Source organism: Mus caroli, chromosome 2, assembly GCF_900094665.2.
Source record: "Mus caroli chromosome 2, CAROLI_EIJ_v1.1, whole genome shotgun sequence".
NCBI lineage: Eukaryota > Metazoa > Chordata > Mammalia > Rodentia > Muridae > Mus > Mus caroli.
The window spans coordinates 80189667-80205088 of NC_034571.1; the positions used below are offsets into that span (position 1 = coordinate 80189667).

Genomic DNA, 15422 nt, shown 5'->3' on the forward strand with positions numbered 1-15422 from the left:
AGGGAAGTGGGGGGCGCTATGGGGGACTTTTGGGATAGCATTAGAAATGTAACTGAGGAAAATATGTAATACAAATATTAAAAATTTAAAAAAAATAAATAAATAAAATAAAAAAAGCAGCATTAAATTTGCAGGCAAATGAATGGAAATAGAAATAATTTCCTGAATAAGTTAACCCAGACTCAAAAAACAAAGACAGTATATATTCACTTATAAGTGGATATCATCTCTTAAGTAATAAATAATCATGTTACAATACATGGACTCAGAAAGGCTAAGTAATAAAGAAATCTCAATATGGACAAATGGTCACCCTAGAAAGGGCATATAGAATAGAATTTGCAGATGGACTAGGCATAGGTGGAGATGGGAAAAGAAGAGATCAGGTGGTGAAGGGAGAGAGTGCTGGTAGAGACTACTGGAACTGGTGATTATTTGGAGGATGTGATATATAGTGCATGGGAAACTCCCTATAATATACAAGGGTAACCCTAGCTTATACTCTCTGAAGCAGGGATATGGAGTTAGGTCCTCTACATATATCTTATGGTGTGTAGCTTGGTATTCTTGTGGGACTCCTAACAGTGAGAGAGTAAGAACCTCTGACTCTTTTGCCTGCACTTGGGATGCTTTTCCTCCTACTGGGTTGCCTTGTCCAGCCTTAACAGGAGTGCTTGTGACCAGTGTTATTGTAGTTTGTTGTGCAATGTTAGTTGATAACTCTGAGACACCTGCTTTCTCATGAAGGTATGCTATATATTCTGATCATGGTTTCACTCCTGCAAATCCTCCTTTTGTGTCTAGAGGACGAACTTTGGAGTCATCAACTCTGTCTGGCTCTTATAATCTTTCTGCGTCTTTTGCACCTAGATCATGGAGCTCTGGGAGGAGGGGTTTGAGTGTCAAAAATGTTTCATTCTGCATATTACCCAGTTCTGGGTCTCTGTGTTAGTTTCTATATATAGCAGAAAGAGTCTTCTCTGATGATGTCTAACAGTGGCACCACTGATGAGTATAGCAAAATGGAATTAGAAGTCATTTTATTGCTGTTTTTTAATATTTGGCTTTCTCCAGGCCCATACCTTAACAAGTCTAAGGTTCTAAGCCACCTAAGCACCATCATGGGTTTTATCTCATGCAGTACACCTTACAATCAATCAGATAGTAGCTTTTAACTCCTACAATATTTGTATCACTGTTGCATCAGCATATCTTGAAGGCTGTACACTTTTATAGATAAAATAGCTTGTATATGTCATAACTTTGTGAGATTTGTGTTTGTTTTGTTTTATCTCAAAGTTTCCTTTTATGTAAGTTACAAATCACGTTTTGTTGAAAAAGAAATTTTTCATATAATATGTTCTGATTACAGTTTCTGATTACCAATTCCTCTCAAAATGTCCCTACCTCTCAACTCACTGAAAACCAAGGATTTTAATAGAAAACAAACTGGCATGAAAATTAAAAAAATAAATAAATAAAAGAAAAGAAAAGAAAATGAAAAAATCAGAATAGCAAAAAAACAAATAAATCAATAATAATAATAATAATAATAACAATAATAACAGAAACATGCAAAGAAAAGTTCAAGAAACACACAAATCTTGTCCCATTTCCCCTCTGGAAATCCCCTATCCCATCCCTCCTCCCCCTGCTTCTGTGAGGGTGCTCCCCCACCTACCCACACACTTCTGCCTCCCTGCCCTGGCATTCCCCTACACTGGGGCCTTGAGCATTCATAGGACCAAGGGCTTCCCCTCCCATTGATGCCCGACAGTTGATGCAATCCTCTCCTACATATGCAGCTGGAGCCATGGGTCCCTCCATGTGTACTCTTTGGTTGGTGGTTTACTCCCTGGGAGCTCGTGGGTGGGTGGGCGTTTGGTTGATTGATATTGTTGTTCTTCCTATGGGGTTGCAAACTCCTTCAGTTCCTTCAGTCCTTTCTCTAACTCCTCCATTGGGGACCCTGTGCTCAGTACAATGTTGGCTGTGATCATCTGCGTCTGTATTGCTCAGGCTCTAGCAGAGCCTCTCAGGAGACAGCTATATCAGGCTCCTGTCAGCCACCACTTCTTGGCATCCACAATAGTGTCAGGGTTTGTTGTCTGTATATGGTATGGATCCCCAGGTTGGGGCAGTCTCTGGGTGGCTTTTCCCTCAGTCTCTGCTCTACACTTTGTATTACCCCCTGTGAGTATTTTGTTCCCCCTTCTAAGAAGGATTGATGCATTTACACTTTGGTCTTCCTTTTCTTGAGCTTCATTTGGTCTTTGAATTGTATCTCGGGTATTCTGAGCTTTTGGGCTAATGTCCACTTATCAGTGAGTACATACCATGTGTGTTCTTTTGTGACTGGGTTACCTCACTCAGGATGTTATTTTCTAGTTCCATACATTTGCCTAAGAATTTCATGAAGTCATTGTTCCTAATAGCTGAGTAGTACTCCATTGTGTAAATGTACCCCATTTTCAGTATCCATTTGTCTGTTGAAGAACATCTGGTTTCTTTTCAGCTTCTGGCTATTATAAGTATGGCTGCTATGAACATAGTGGAGCATATGACTTTGTTATATGTTGGAACATCTCTTGAGTATATGCCCAGGAATGCAATATTTGGGTCCTCAGGTAGTACTATTTCCAATTTTCTGAGGAACTACCAGACTGATTTCTAGAGTGGTTGTATCAGCTTGCAATTCCACCAACAATGGAGGCGTATTTGTCTTTCTCCACATCTAATACTACAACCTTTAGATATACTTCCTCATGTTGTAGTGACCTGACAACAATTACATTTTTTCTTTGCTACTTTATAGCTTCAATCTTGCTATTTTTGTGAATTGTAATATAAATATTTATTATTTCTGATGTCCTAGAAAATCTCTGTCAAAATTCATTTGACCCCAAAGAGACCATGACTCATAGGTTGAGAACTGTGGCTCTAAGTCAAATGTTGATGACATCCATCTACATATGAACTCACAGTGACTGAGTGTGAGTTTATCTCCACATCTAAATTTCTTCAGTAGTCTTAAGATTCCAGGTATCATATTGAATAGGCATGAAGAGAGTACACATCTTTGTCTTCTTCCTGATTGTAGTAGAAATGCTTTGAGTTTCTTTCTTTAGTCTGATATTGGCTATGGGCATACTATAAATTGATTTTGTTATGTTAGGGTTTTTACCTTTTTTAAGTCACTTTAGGGCTTTTATCAGAAATAGATATTGGATTTTTTTCAAAAGACTTCTTGTTACATAATGAGATGGACACGTGGTATTTGTTTTTTTTGGTTTTTGAGAAATTTATTGTTGATTATGTTTATCAACTTATGTGCTTTGAACCTATTAAAGGGACTCCAGCAGGCTGAAGCATAGAAAACATAAAATCTGGCAGGCCTTGATCTTCCCCTATTCCCTTTTCCTAGATAAAATCCTCTAGATTACATTACTAGGGCTAGACACCATGATATGTTTCCTTATTTGGTCACGTCCTCCTCCTGAAGCTGACTATCAATGTCCAGCTATAAAAACATTGAAATTCAGGAATCAAAAACATACTTTTGCCTACCATAAATAACATGTCCAATCAAAATTAAACACCTGAACCTAATTTAGAGATTCTCCTTTCACCTTTGTAAACTGCTATTTGTCTATGGGTCATATCTCTCTCTCTCAGTCTGAAGCAAGCAGTCCTTTGTCCTTCCAGGAAAATACCCTCTCCCCTTGCTCTTTTCTCTTCCTCACTTGAACTCTATGTCTCTTTTCCTATTCCCTGACCTTTGTCTCCTTGGAACAAAAAAATCCTTGTGCTGAGAACTTGGTCTTGGGTGTCCTTTGCTTTTACATCTGTATTATATGGTACATATATGTCTAAATTTTGAAGAACTTCTATAATGGCTATACCAGTTTCAATTCTTGTTTACTGGTTTTGTTTTTTTTTTTTTTTTTTTTTGCCTACATTTTCACCTGAATTTGTAGTCATCTTTTATTTGCGAGCTTAGTCTTTCTGACTGGAGTAAATGTAATTACAAAGTGATTTTAATTTTCATTTCCCTGACTGCTAAGGATGTTGACCATTTAAACAAAATTATCAGCTTCTTTGTTTCTTTTTTAAAGAACTCTGTTATATAATGTTTCATTTTATTTATTTGAGTTTATTATGTTTTAGACCCCAACTCTCTATCAGAAGTATAGCTGGCAGAGAGTTTTCCAACTCTGTAGGCTGCCTCTTTTCGTGAATATGATATCTTTTATTCTACAGAAAAATTCATGAAGAAGACTCTTTTGTTAGTTGCTCTTGGTTTCTGTACTACTGAAATTTGTTTAGAATGTTCTTCCTCATGTGTAGAAAATTGAAGCATATGTGACTCTGTGTGTGTTTGAACATATGTATGTGTATGTGTGGAAGTGGTGGGTGTGTAGGTGGGTGTGAGTGTGGGTAAACGTGTGTGTGTCTGTGTACCTATGGAGTCTAAAAGAAAGCAATGAATTCATGGTGCATGAGTTACAGGTGGTTGTAGCCATGCAACACCGGTGGCAAGAAACAAACTCATGTCTTATAAAAGATAAGAACGTGGGCTGGTGAGATGGCTCAGTGGGTAAGAGCACCCGACTGCTCTTCCGAAGGTCCAGAGTTCAAATCCCAGCAACCACATGGTGGCTCACAACCATCCGCAACGAGATCTGGCGCCCTCTTCTGGAATGTCTGAAGACAGCTATAGTGTACTTACATATAATAAATAAATAAATCTTTAAAAAAAAAAAAAAAAAAAAGATAAGAACGCCCCCTTAGCTGCTGAGCCATACCCTCTTCCAGTTGTATTTATTATAAACAAGGTCTCTCACTGAAACTAACAGATGTCCAAAGTTAGTGGATAGCAAGTTTCATTGACATCTTCCCCCACGCTCCCAAAAGGAATAGGGTTATATTTGTGGACTGGGTTGTGACTGGTTTTTAACATGGAGATTGGAATTCAGGTTCTCATGCTTGTGCAATAAGTTCTCTTATAGATTGAATCATCATCCCATCCTTCAAATACAGTAGATTCAATCAAGGGTAAAAATATATCAATCAGACTTCACTGAATATACAAATATCATAGCCTGGAAAGAATAGTTATATACAGTTTGCTAATGTCATGAAAGGATTTAGACTCAACCTGTTGTGTACTTTGATTTTAAGAACCACCTATGAGGGTTAAATGTCATCCCCATGATGCATGAGGGCATTTCATATGCAAATCATGTTCTTATGTGGTAAACTGTAGGACCAGGTAGGATTGTTTGGATCTGAATGAGTCATGAATGATAAGTCATGTGAACTGAACAATCCACTCACAAATTTATCTGTCAATGAACTATCTAGAGAGCAGCTATCTTATAAAAGTGGTTTTGGCTCTGTTTCTTATATTTCTCTCTTTTGTATTCAGGACTAATGTGCCATTAGGATCAATTTGTAGGGCCTCAAGAGCTCAAGACTCATCAGATGCAACTTCTTGTTTTGGTGCTCACAGCTACTAGAACTATGAGATGAATAATCTTTTATTATTTGTAAATTCTTCAACCACATATTTGGCTATAACAACAAAACAGAATTTAGGAAATCATTCAAAATAATTGGAACTTTGGGGAAAATAAACGTGTGTCAAACTGCTTTTAAAAAGTAATGAGCTCACTTTCTCTCAAGAGATCGCCTTCCTCTGGGTCTACCCTAAGGGGATATTTAAGTTGATCCATTTACCCAAAGAAAACATATAAGGGAGTATTCTATAAATCTTTTAGGTTTAAGTTATTTGCCATGTTGCTTAATACCCGCATACATAGTGCTCAGATTTTATATATGAAATGCTACTGAAATATTTCTGTTCATACTCAGGTTGGTAACAAATGGGTAGATAAAATAAGTTTACACCTTAATTTCATTTATCTTTACTCATTATAGGCATACTTTAGAAAATTGTGTATAAAATGGCTATAGACAATGAAGCATAGATTCCCAGGACTCATGGATTTTGATAATTACCTTTTACTGTTGGGCTACATTTAGTAATTATGTTTATTTTAATTATCATAAGAAATGTTTGTAAAAACATACCTTAAAATTTATATTATTAAGTAGTACTGACTGGCATATACTAAACTATTAATTTAGTAACATATTGAAGAGAAGAGAAATTAAATCAAAGGAGACCTAGCATAAAACATGCCCACACTAGAAAATATGATGTGGAATGTGCACTCAGTGAAGATCTGTCAGCAGACACAGACCCTTGAAGTAGAATATTCATTGTTGCTTCATACATGATTTGGAAAAGAAATCCTCACAATATTGGTAATTTGCTTTGAGATAGTTTTATTCATTTAAATATGGGTTTGTCTTTAAATGATAAGTAATTCAATAAATAATCTTCAAGTGCTTTCTATATTTTCACAAAGGTCATACTCCTGTGATCATAGAATGAGTATAAGATTCATGTATTCATTTTTTTTATCTATCTCCTGATGAAGAATCTCGCTGGTTTTCCTGAATTAAACTTTTGCCAAATACTAATACCACTTATTATTATTATTATTATTATTATTATTATTATTATTATTATTATTATTATTCATGTTTGGGTTTGGCCAGGTCATCCTTGGTACCCCATAATCAGATCTTAATTTTCATGCATGAATTCCATTATTGATATTTAAATAAGAAATAGAAACTCACACATGAAGCACTTATACTGTATTAAATAAGAAGTTAAATGATCTGCAGATTTATAAACAATCTATGTTCATAATTGTTTCTCAAATATAAGAATATTTTTATTATTTTATAACATATTTTATGATAAATAAAAGCTATACTCTAGGACAATTATTTATTTTAGTCATTTATTTAAATTTATTTTTGTATTTAGCAACAATGTTTCATATTGCCCAGGATGAATTTGAACTCCCTGTGCAGCTACAGATGACACTGAAACCTAGAGTTCCTGTGTTATGCACCATTTGAGTACTGGGATTACAAGCTTTCCAGTTTATATGTTGGCAGGAATCAATACAGAACTCTTCTTTCTAGACAAATCCTCTGTGTTATATCATGTAAATTAGCTTATTTAGATTTTAGATGGCTTTATGCATATTGTTACTTTTTAGTTAATTTTTAATTAAATCAGTGGGTTAATTATCACTAATCAAATTAAAATTATCTTAAACTTTTAATTAGGTATTTTCTTCATTTACATTTCAAATGCTATCCCAAAAGTCCCCCATACCTTCCCTCACCCACTCCCCATTCCCACTTCTTGGCCCTGGCATTCCCCTGTACTGAGGCATATAACATTTGCAAGACCAAGGGGCCTCTCTTCCCAATGACGGCCGACTAGGCCATCTTCTGATACATATGCAGCTAGAGACATAAGCTCTCGGGGTACTGGTTAGTTCCTATTGTTGTTCCACCTATAGGGTTGCAGTTCCTTTTAGCTCCTTGGGTACTTTCTCTAGCTCCTCCATTGGGGGCCCTGTGTTCTATGCAATAGCTGACTGTGAGCATCCACTTCTGTGTTTGCCAGGCACCCGCATAGCCTTACAAGAGACAGCTATATCAGGGTCCTTTCAGCAAAATCTTGCTGCCATATACAATGGTGTCAGCGTTTGGAGGCTGACTATGGGATGGTTCCCCGGGTGTGGGAGTCTCTAGATGGTCCATCCTTTTGTCTCAGCTCCAAACTTTGTCTATGTAACTCCTTCCATGGGTGTTTTGTTTCCAGTTCTAAGAAGGGCAAAGTGTCCACACTTTGGTCTTCTTTGTTCTTGAGTTTCATGTGTTTTGCAAATTGTATCTTGTATCTTGGGTATTCTAAGTTTCTGGGCTAATATCCACTTATCAGTGAGTACATATCATGTGAGTTCTTTTGTGATTGGGTTACCTCACTCCGGATGATACCCTCCAGGTCCATCAATTTATTCTTATACTAATCAAAATTATCTTCAATTTTTGTTAGTCAAACAATCTAGAGTCATATTGAGTTATTCTGAGTAATTTTAGTTGGTAGCCTTTCCCAGTATAATTGAGTAAAATTTCTTCCTAAAGTGAGTGAAAAGAAATTGGTATCATTGTAGATAAGAGTCTATATATTTTCCCTTAAATATGAAATTTTCTCTCTGTGTTGTTTTGTACTTTTCCTTTTCAGATTAGCTAGTGACTAGTGAGGACTTATATATCACCCCAAAAAATGATATTCAAGATGGCATAATGCTACAAGTTTCAATGGCCTTGTCAAAATAACACTTGTTTTGCACATGGCATTTATTCATCAGAAAGTAGAATGAGTTCATTATTCCACTTAGCCCCCTGCTTAAAAGCTGCTTCAAGTTCTCAGTAGGTAAAACTATGTTTTGTAGGATGTGAATATCTATTGTTTTAGTGGACTACCTTCATTAATATACCGACTTTGTCACATGGTCAGTGGAGAAAAGATGATCCAAAGTTCAAGTTCACTATTAGATACATACAAGTATGAGGCTTGCCTGGGCTACAAGAAATGTGACTTATGTTCCCAAAGAGAAGAAATACAATGTGACATTTGTGAAACGTTTTATAGAAAATGCTTATTCTGCCAGGCAGTGGTGGTGCATGCCTTTAATCTCAGCACTTGGGAGGCAGAAGCAGGGAGATTTCTGAGTTTGAGGCCAGCCTGGTCTACAGAGTGAGTTCCAGGACAGCCAGGGTTATAAAGAGAAACCCTGTCTCAAAAAACCAATACAAACAAACAAACAAAAAACAAAAAAATAAATAAAGAGAGAGAGAGAGAGAGAGAGAGAAAGAAAGAAAGAAAGAAAGAAAGAAAGAAAGAAAGAAAGAAAGAAAGAAAGAAAGAAAGAAAATGCTACTATGATTAGTATGTATTAGTTGGTAGTATTACTACAATTTAGAATAAATTTCCAATATATCTAGATATGTAAAACACTTATAGTCATTTTAAAAAATATTACCTGCTAATATAAGGAATGTTCTGTTTAGAAAGTGTTTCTGTACATTGACACGCCTAATTTTTTTCATTTTAGTTTTATAGACTTTGATAATTCATATAAGCAGAAGTGAGAATATGCTCAACTTCACAGATGTGACTGAATTTGTCCTTTTGGGCTTAACCAGAAGAAAAGAACTGCAAGTTCTTTTCTTTGTCATCTTTCTCATGGTCTACATAGTTACCATGGTGGGCAACATTGGCATGATGATATTAATTAAGATCAGTCCACAGCTCAGCAGCCCAATGTACTTTTTCTTAAGCCATTTGTCATTTATTGATGTGTGGTTTTCTTCAAACGTCACTCCTAAAATGCTGGAAAACTTGCTGTCAAAGACAAAAACAATTTCTTATTCTGGCTGCTTAGTACAGTGCTTCTTCTTCATTGCCCTTGTTCATGTGGAAATCTTCATTCTTTCTGTGATGGCCTTTGACAGGTACATGGCAATTGGAAAGCCTCTGCTCTATGGTAGCAAAATGTCCAGGGTGGTTTGCATCCGACTTATTTCTTTCCCCTACATATATGGGTTTCTGACTAGTCTGGCTGCCACCTTATGGACTTATGGCTTGTACTTCTGTGGGAAAACTGAGATCAACCACTTCTACTGTGCAGACCCACCCCTCATCAAGATGGCCTGTGCAGGGACCTTTGTGAAAGAATATACAATGCTATTTCTTGCAGGCATTAACTTCACATATTCCTTGATAATTGTCATCATCTCCTACCTGTTCATTCTCATTGCCATTCTCAGAATGCGTTCAGCAGAAGGTAGGCGCAAGGCATTTTCCACCTGTGGGTCTCACCTCACAGCAGTTGGCATATTTTATGGCACTCTCATCTTCATGTACCTCAGAAGACCCACTGAGGAGTCAGTGGAGCAAGGGAAGATGGTGGCTGTGTTCTACACCACAGTGATCCCCATGTTGAATCCCATGATCTACAGTCTGAGGAACAAGGATGTCAAGGAAGCCATGGACAAAATAATTACCAAGAAATTCTTAACAAAATAAATAAAATATTTCCTGTTTTGTTTTCTATTGTTTGTCAGGAAAAAAATGGTACTATGTCAAGGATAAGAATAGGAATGTTAAAATTCTTCATGGGTAGGGAGAATAAAATAAGGCAAACAAGTTAAAGTGTAACAATATGAATTGTGAATTGTTGATGAATACATTGAAAATTGGTTCCAATGGATAAAATACATGTAATGACTCTACTTGGAACTCTTAGGCAGGTAGGTTAAATATTAATATGCTTAAATAATAATGTGTAATACATTATTTCTTATTTAAATTTGTATTAGGTAAGTCTCTGAGGATTTTTTTTTTTAGATTTAGAAATTGATTTGGGCAGATATGAGATAGCATATTTAAGTTATGTTCCTAAGTGAGAACAGGAGTAATTTTGTCTTATGCTTATTGGCTTGTTTTCCTTCACAGTTTTTTTTTCTAAAGTTAGGGTAAGGTTCATTTAATTAGTATAATTTTAAAATTAAGACCATGACCTGTCTAATGCTTTCTCAGATATTTTTAGACACAGTACTTTTCTATACTTCCAATTTTAAAATTCATGAGATCATATATTTCTTTTCTCAAGTCTCTTTGTTCTATCTATATTCAGATTGATAAAAAGGCAGGTAGTAGTTGACAGTGGATATGTACTTGTATAATATATGTCCTTTTGAATTAACTTAGTAAATTAAGCTGGCATTCTAGACTGTTTAGTCAGTCTCTGGTACTAACTTAAGTTTTGCACTTGAATTTGAAAAAAAATATTCAAAATTATTTATGTTTTAAAAATTGTATTGGAATCTGTAAAGCAAATTTAACACAGAATTGTATATTTCATATTGTTCACTTAAATAATACAAGCATGTGAAGATAATTTAACAACTTACTTTATTAAAATTTATGTTCTTTAAAAACAGCTTTATGGTATAAAAATACACAGATAAACAAGTGTAAATTATATTGCATATTTTCTTCTTTTCAGTTTTTTCTTGAGCTATTACATATTATGTCATAATTTATTGGTGCAAATGTGTTCATACAATAAACTTTATTTATAATAAGCATGAAGAAGTTTAAGACATTTCAGTTTTGGATGTTGAAGGTTGCAGAGGAAAAAACTGCCTAAGTACATTTCTTTCTTTAGCTTAGGAGACAAGACTGACATAGAATATAGTTAAAAGTTCATGAAGAGCATTAATTTTTCAGCTTGTTATCTGCTTAAACTGGGCTTAACGATATTCCCTCATAGTTATTTTATATATTCATATTTTTCTCAAATTTCAGGATATACTAGACATAGTCCTATAAAGGAACTTAGATATTGAAATCTGTTAAAGTGAGATTATGTTTTTCATTCTTCATATGTAATTAATGTTGAAAGAGATGGATAGTCAGATAGATTGAGATCATCACAAATTGACTATGAAAAAATTTTAAGTTCTTTATATATTAAAATTGTATAAAAGGATATTTTTTGCACCATTTCATATACTTTATTAGAACTGTAGTTTTGATTACTGATGTGCTTCACCTAATAGTTCCTTTCCTAATTTACTGGATACTTGTAGTTCTGTCCATTTACCCAAATTCTTTCAAGTGACTTCATACTTTGGATCTGTATTTGACATCTGAAATTGACACAAAAATATATCTAGCATGCATTGTTGAAATCATTTACCTTCACACACTATGCTTTTCAGAGTAGTTACATAGAAAGATGGACATCCATCCATAATTGCCATTTTATGAAGGAAAGTGGACAGAAGCATGTGCCAGTGGGAGACAAACAGGATGATGTCAAGAATATAGATGTCTCAGCTTTCAGAACAGTTATTCTAACAAGTCTACTCCACTTCTACCCAGGAGACATTGCTAGTATTTCAGTCATCATTTCTTTCATAATTATTTTAGTAGTACCTTTGGGAGATTATCTCAGTGTTCTTAATGAGCAAGACTATAGAATAAATCTTGAGAAATTATAATTTTCTTTTCTCTTTCTCTGTCAAGGTAGGTCAGTGTGTTTTGGGATAGTTGAAGTAGAGATTGTAACATTTGGATGTAGGAATTGTAGGTGAAACCTTGCAAAGAAAATTAGTACATCTTCATGGACTTATTTGTTATTAAAGGAATTTTTTGGGCTGCTTATTTTGTTTTATTATTTATTTTGTTTTAGTGGGATTTTTTTAGACAGGGTTTCTCTGTGTAGCCCTGGCTGTCTTGGAACTCACTCTGTAGACCAGACTGGCCTCAAACTCAGAAATCTGCCTGCTTCTGCCTCCCAAGTGCTGGTATTAAAGGCATGCACCACCACTGTGCGGCTTGTTTTAAAATATACAAGAATGGATTTGGGTATATTTTTAAAACAAAATTGGAATAAGTAATTCAATAATGTACAATTTGTTGTTTATCTTTATGAAAAAATTAAATGTTAATTCAAGAAATTTTTCTTTTCTGTAAACTATAGACTCTATTGTTTTTCTAGATGATACTCATTTCTGTAATAAAGCATTGTTTTACTGAAGTCACTTGTGATTTATCAATTGTCAGAGAGATCATCAGAATTTAGGGTAGAATAAAGTAAGGGCCTTTGTCTCTAAAACCTATACAACTCTGAGGTTACAAAAGCCTAAATTAATTAATAGAAGTTTATGTAGAAAATGAATGGTTTGTATCTGTGTTGGAGAATAATCAATAATATTAGAATTAGTATGCTAGTAGGGTAAGTTATCAAATAAGATTGAAAGAACTATATTAAATGTACAAAAGTCAAATCAATCGCTTAGTAGTATGGGCCTGGCAGTTAGCAGACTTCTGACCCAGGGAGATCAGCTAAACCTCTAACTGCTTCTATTTTGTCATTTATAAATCAAATATGCAGATAGAAAAGTTCTATAACACTATTCATGCAAATGAAGTTATTTGAATTTATACAAATATTATAAACCTCGTACAGTGTCACTAGAAATTTCTTTTTATAAATTTTCACTGTTGAAATAATATTTGATGGAAAAATATATATGGAATACAATGGTATAGCAACAATCAGAATGCTTTTAAAATTGTATGTGTGACAATTGTGTATATATATATATATATATATATATATATATGTATATATATCACATGTAGTTACAGACATGGGCAATTTAAGGAATTTCATAATCAAGCCATAAAAGAGCACACATTTAGTCATGACTGAACAAACTTAGATAGTTTTAAACTATGTTTTCTAATGTCAGGATACTATATTTCATATGTAAAAATGGCATACAATTTATAAGTACTGGAAAATTAATTTCTGATTAGAAAATATAGACTACTTAGTTTGGTCAAAGTTTTTGTAGATATGAATGCCCTAACATCAGCTGTAATTCACAAACTAGGGAAACTTAGGCTCTTAGTAAGGTATTTTGCAGATTCTCAATGAAGTTTTATTGATTAAAAAGTAATTTGTATATGCAAATTTTTCTATATCTTATATATATCAAAATTATAAAATATCTATGCTCTTCAGAATGAGAATGGGAATAAATGAGTTCTACTTAGTTCTCATGCTGAAACTTTAAATTTTACAAAATTTACAATGAAAAAATAATCATAATAATTGCCCTAAGATAATAATAAATTCTTTATTTATCCATAGATCATACAATAAAATCCTGACCATAGTTTCCCCTCCTTCCCCTTGTAAGAGATTTTCACATGAATATAAGTTCAAACTTTTTTGCAAACTCCCCTCAAGTACTGAATTAATAGAATTTCATCACAGTTTGAGTGATTACATGTCAATTTTCATTGTATGACTGAGTATTTCAAATAAGCCACGCTAAATAGAAAATGTTCATTCAACACTGGATGACTATGGAAAACTTGATATGTAAGTTTCTGCAAGTTTCACTATTCTAACAAATTAAAACATTTTAAATTCAATAACAATACACTAACTAAAATGTATAATAGGCTACATTTGAAAATTTAGACATTGTTTTGTGGCATGATCAAACAAACCATTTTACATATCGCCTATTTAACTCATTACTAAACATATAAAGATGTATTGTTTCATAAAATATCTATTAAGCATAAGAAAATTTTAAATCAAAATGCTTTAAGAATGAAAAAAATGTATTTATAAATATATTTTTCTTTGCAGAAAACAAAGACACTATATTAAGGCGATGCCAAATTTTACAGATGTAACCGAATTCCTTCTTGTTGGATTGACAAGGCGTCAGGAACTCCGGGTTCTCTTTTTTGTAGTGTTCTTGGTTGTTTACATGGTCACTCTATTGGGCAACATTGGTATGATAATTTTGATCAGCATCAGTCCGCAGCTTCAGAGTCCTATGTATTTTTTCCTAAGTCATTTGTCCTTCGTGGATGTGTTGTTCTCCTCAAATGTTACCCCCAAAATGCTGGAAAACTTATTATCAGAAACAAAAACTATTTCTTATGTTGGATGCTTGGTACAGTGCTACTTTTTCATTGCTCTGGTGCACGTGGAGGTCTATATTCTGGCAGTGATGGCCTTCGATCGCTACATGGCCATCTGCAACCCTTTGCTCTACAGCAGCAAGATGTCCAGGGTTGTCTGTATCCGCCTCATTTCTGTGCCTTATGTCTATGGATTCTCTGTGAGTCTGATTTGCACTCTGTGGACATATGGTTTGTATTTCTGTGGAAACGTTAAAATCAACCACTTCTATTGTGCTGATCCTCCTCTCATCAAGATTGCCTGTGGAGGAGTGCATATCAAAGAGTACACAATGATTGTCATTGCTGGCATTAACTTCACATATTCCTTGTCAGTGGTTCTCATTTCATATGTGCTCATTGTAGTAGCTGTGTTACGCATGCACTCGGCTGATGGCAGGAGAAAGGCATTCTCCACCTGTGGATCCCACTTAACAGCTGTTTCCATGTTTTATGGAACCCTCATATTCATGTATCTCAGAAGGCCAACGGAGGAGTCTGTGGAGCAGGGAAAGATGGTGGCTGTCTTTTATACCAGTGTGATTCCTATGCTGAACCCCATGATCTACAGTCTCAGGAACAAAGATGTGAAAGAAGCAGTCTCCAAGATAGTTGCCAAGGCAAACTTGAGGAAATGAAATCAAAACATATTTTAGAAGCNTGTTTATCCAAATGTGTTGAACAAGCATAGAATTCTCAGCTTGAAAGTCTTTCTACATAGAACCCTTATACAAACTCAAAAGATACAGTTATCCACAGTGATGCTTTACAGCATGTTTTCTTAAATACCCAACTATATTATGAAAACCAATATTATTTACTAATTTGTGTTTACTCAGTTATTGGAGGTATTTGCAAATTTGTTTGGATTAATAACTATTAAAGTCTCCTAAAAGAGTTAAATATCATGTCTTAAGGCTTT

General features: G+C 34.6%; 2 protein-coding genes across 2 annotated transcripts; both read left to right on the forward strand.

Moving 5' to 3' along the window:
• The first annotated feature begins 9059 nt into the window (after nucleotides 1-9059).
• Nucleotides 9060-12538, forward strand: LOC110289941 (olfactory receptor 5M3-like). The gene has a single exon (XM_021156361.1). It carries the CDS (start codon nucleotides 9095-9097, stop codon nucleotides 10025-10027), a length of 933 nt encoding a protein of 310 aa, XP_021012020.1. The 5' UTR covers nucleotides 9060-9094; the 3' UTR covers nucleotides 10028-12538.
• A 1635-nt stretch (nucleotides 12539-14173) lies between these two features.
• On the forward strand, nucleotides 14174-15182 carry LOC110289845 (olfactory receptor 5M9). The gene has a single exon (XM_021156246.1). It carries the CDS (start codon nucleotides 14206-14208, stop codon nucleotides 15136-15138), a length of 933 nt encoding a protein of 310 aa, XP_021011905.1. The 5' UTR covers nucleotides 14174-14205; the 3' UTR covers nucleotides 15139-15182.
• Nucleotides 15183-15422: the final 240 nt, after the last annotated feature.

Coding starts and splice junctions, on each gene's coding strand:
- LOC110289941 (XM_021156361.1), top strand. CDS start 9,095: ATGCTCAACTTCACAGATGTGACTGAATTTGTCCTTTTGGGCTTAACC.
- LOC110289845 (XM_021156246.1), top strand. CDS start 14,206: ATGCCAAATTTTACAGATGTAACCGAATTCCTTCTTGTTGGATTGACA.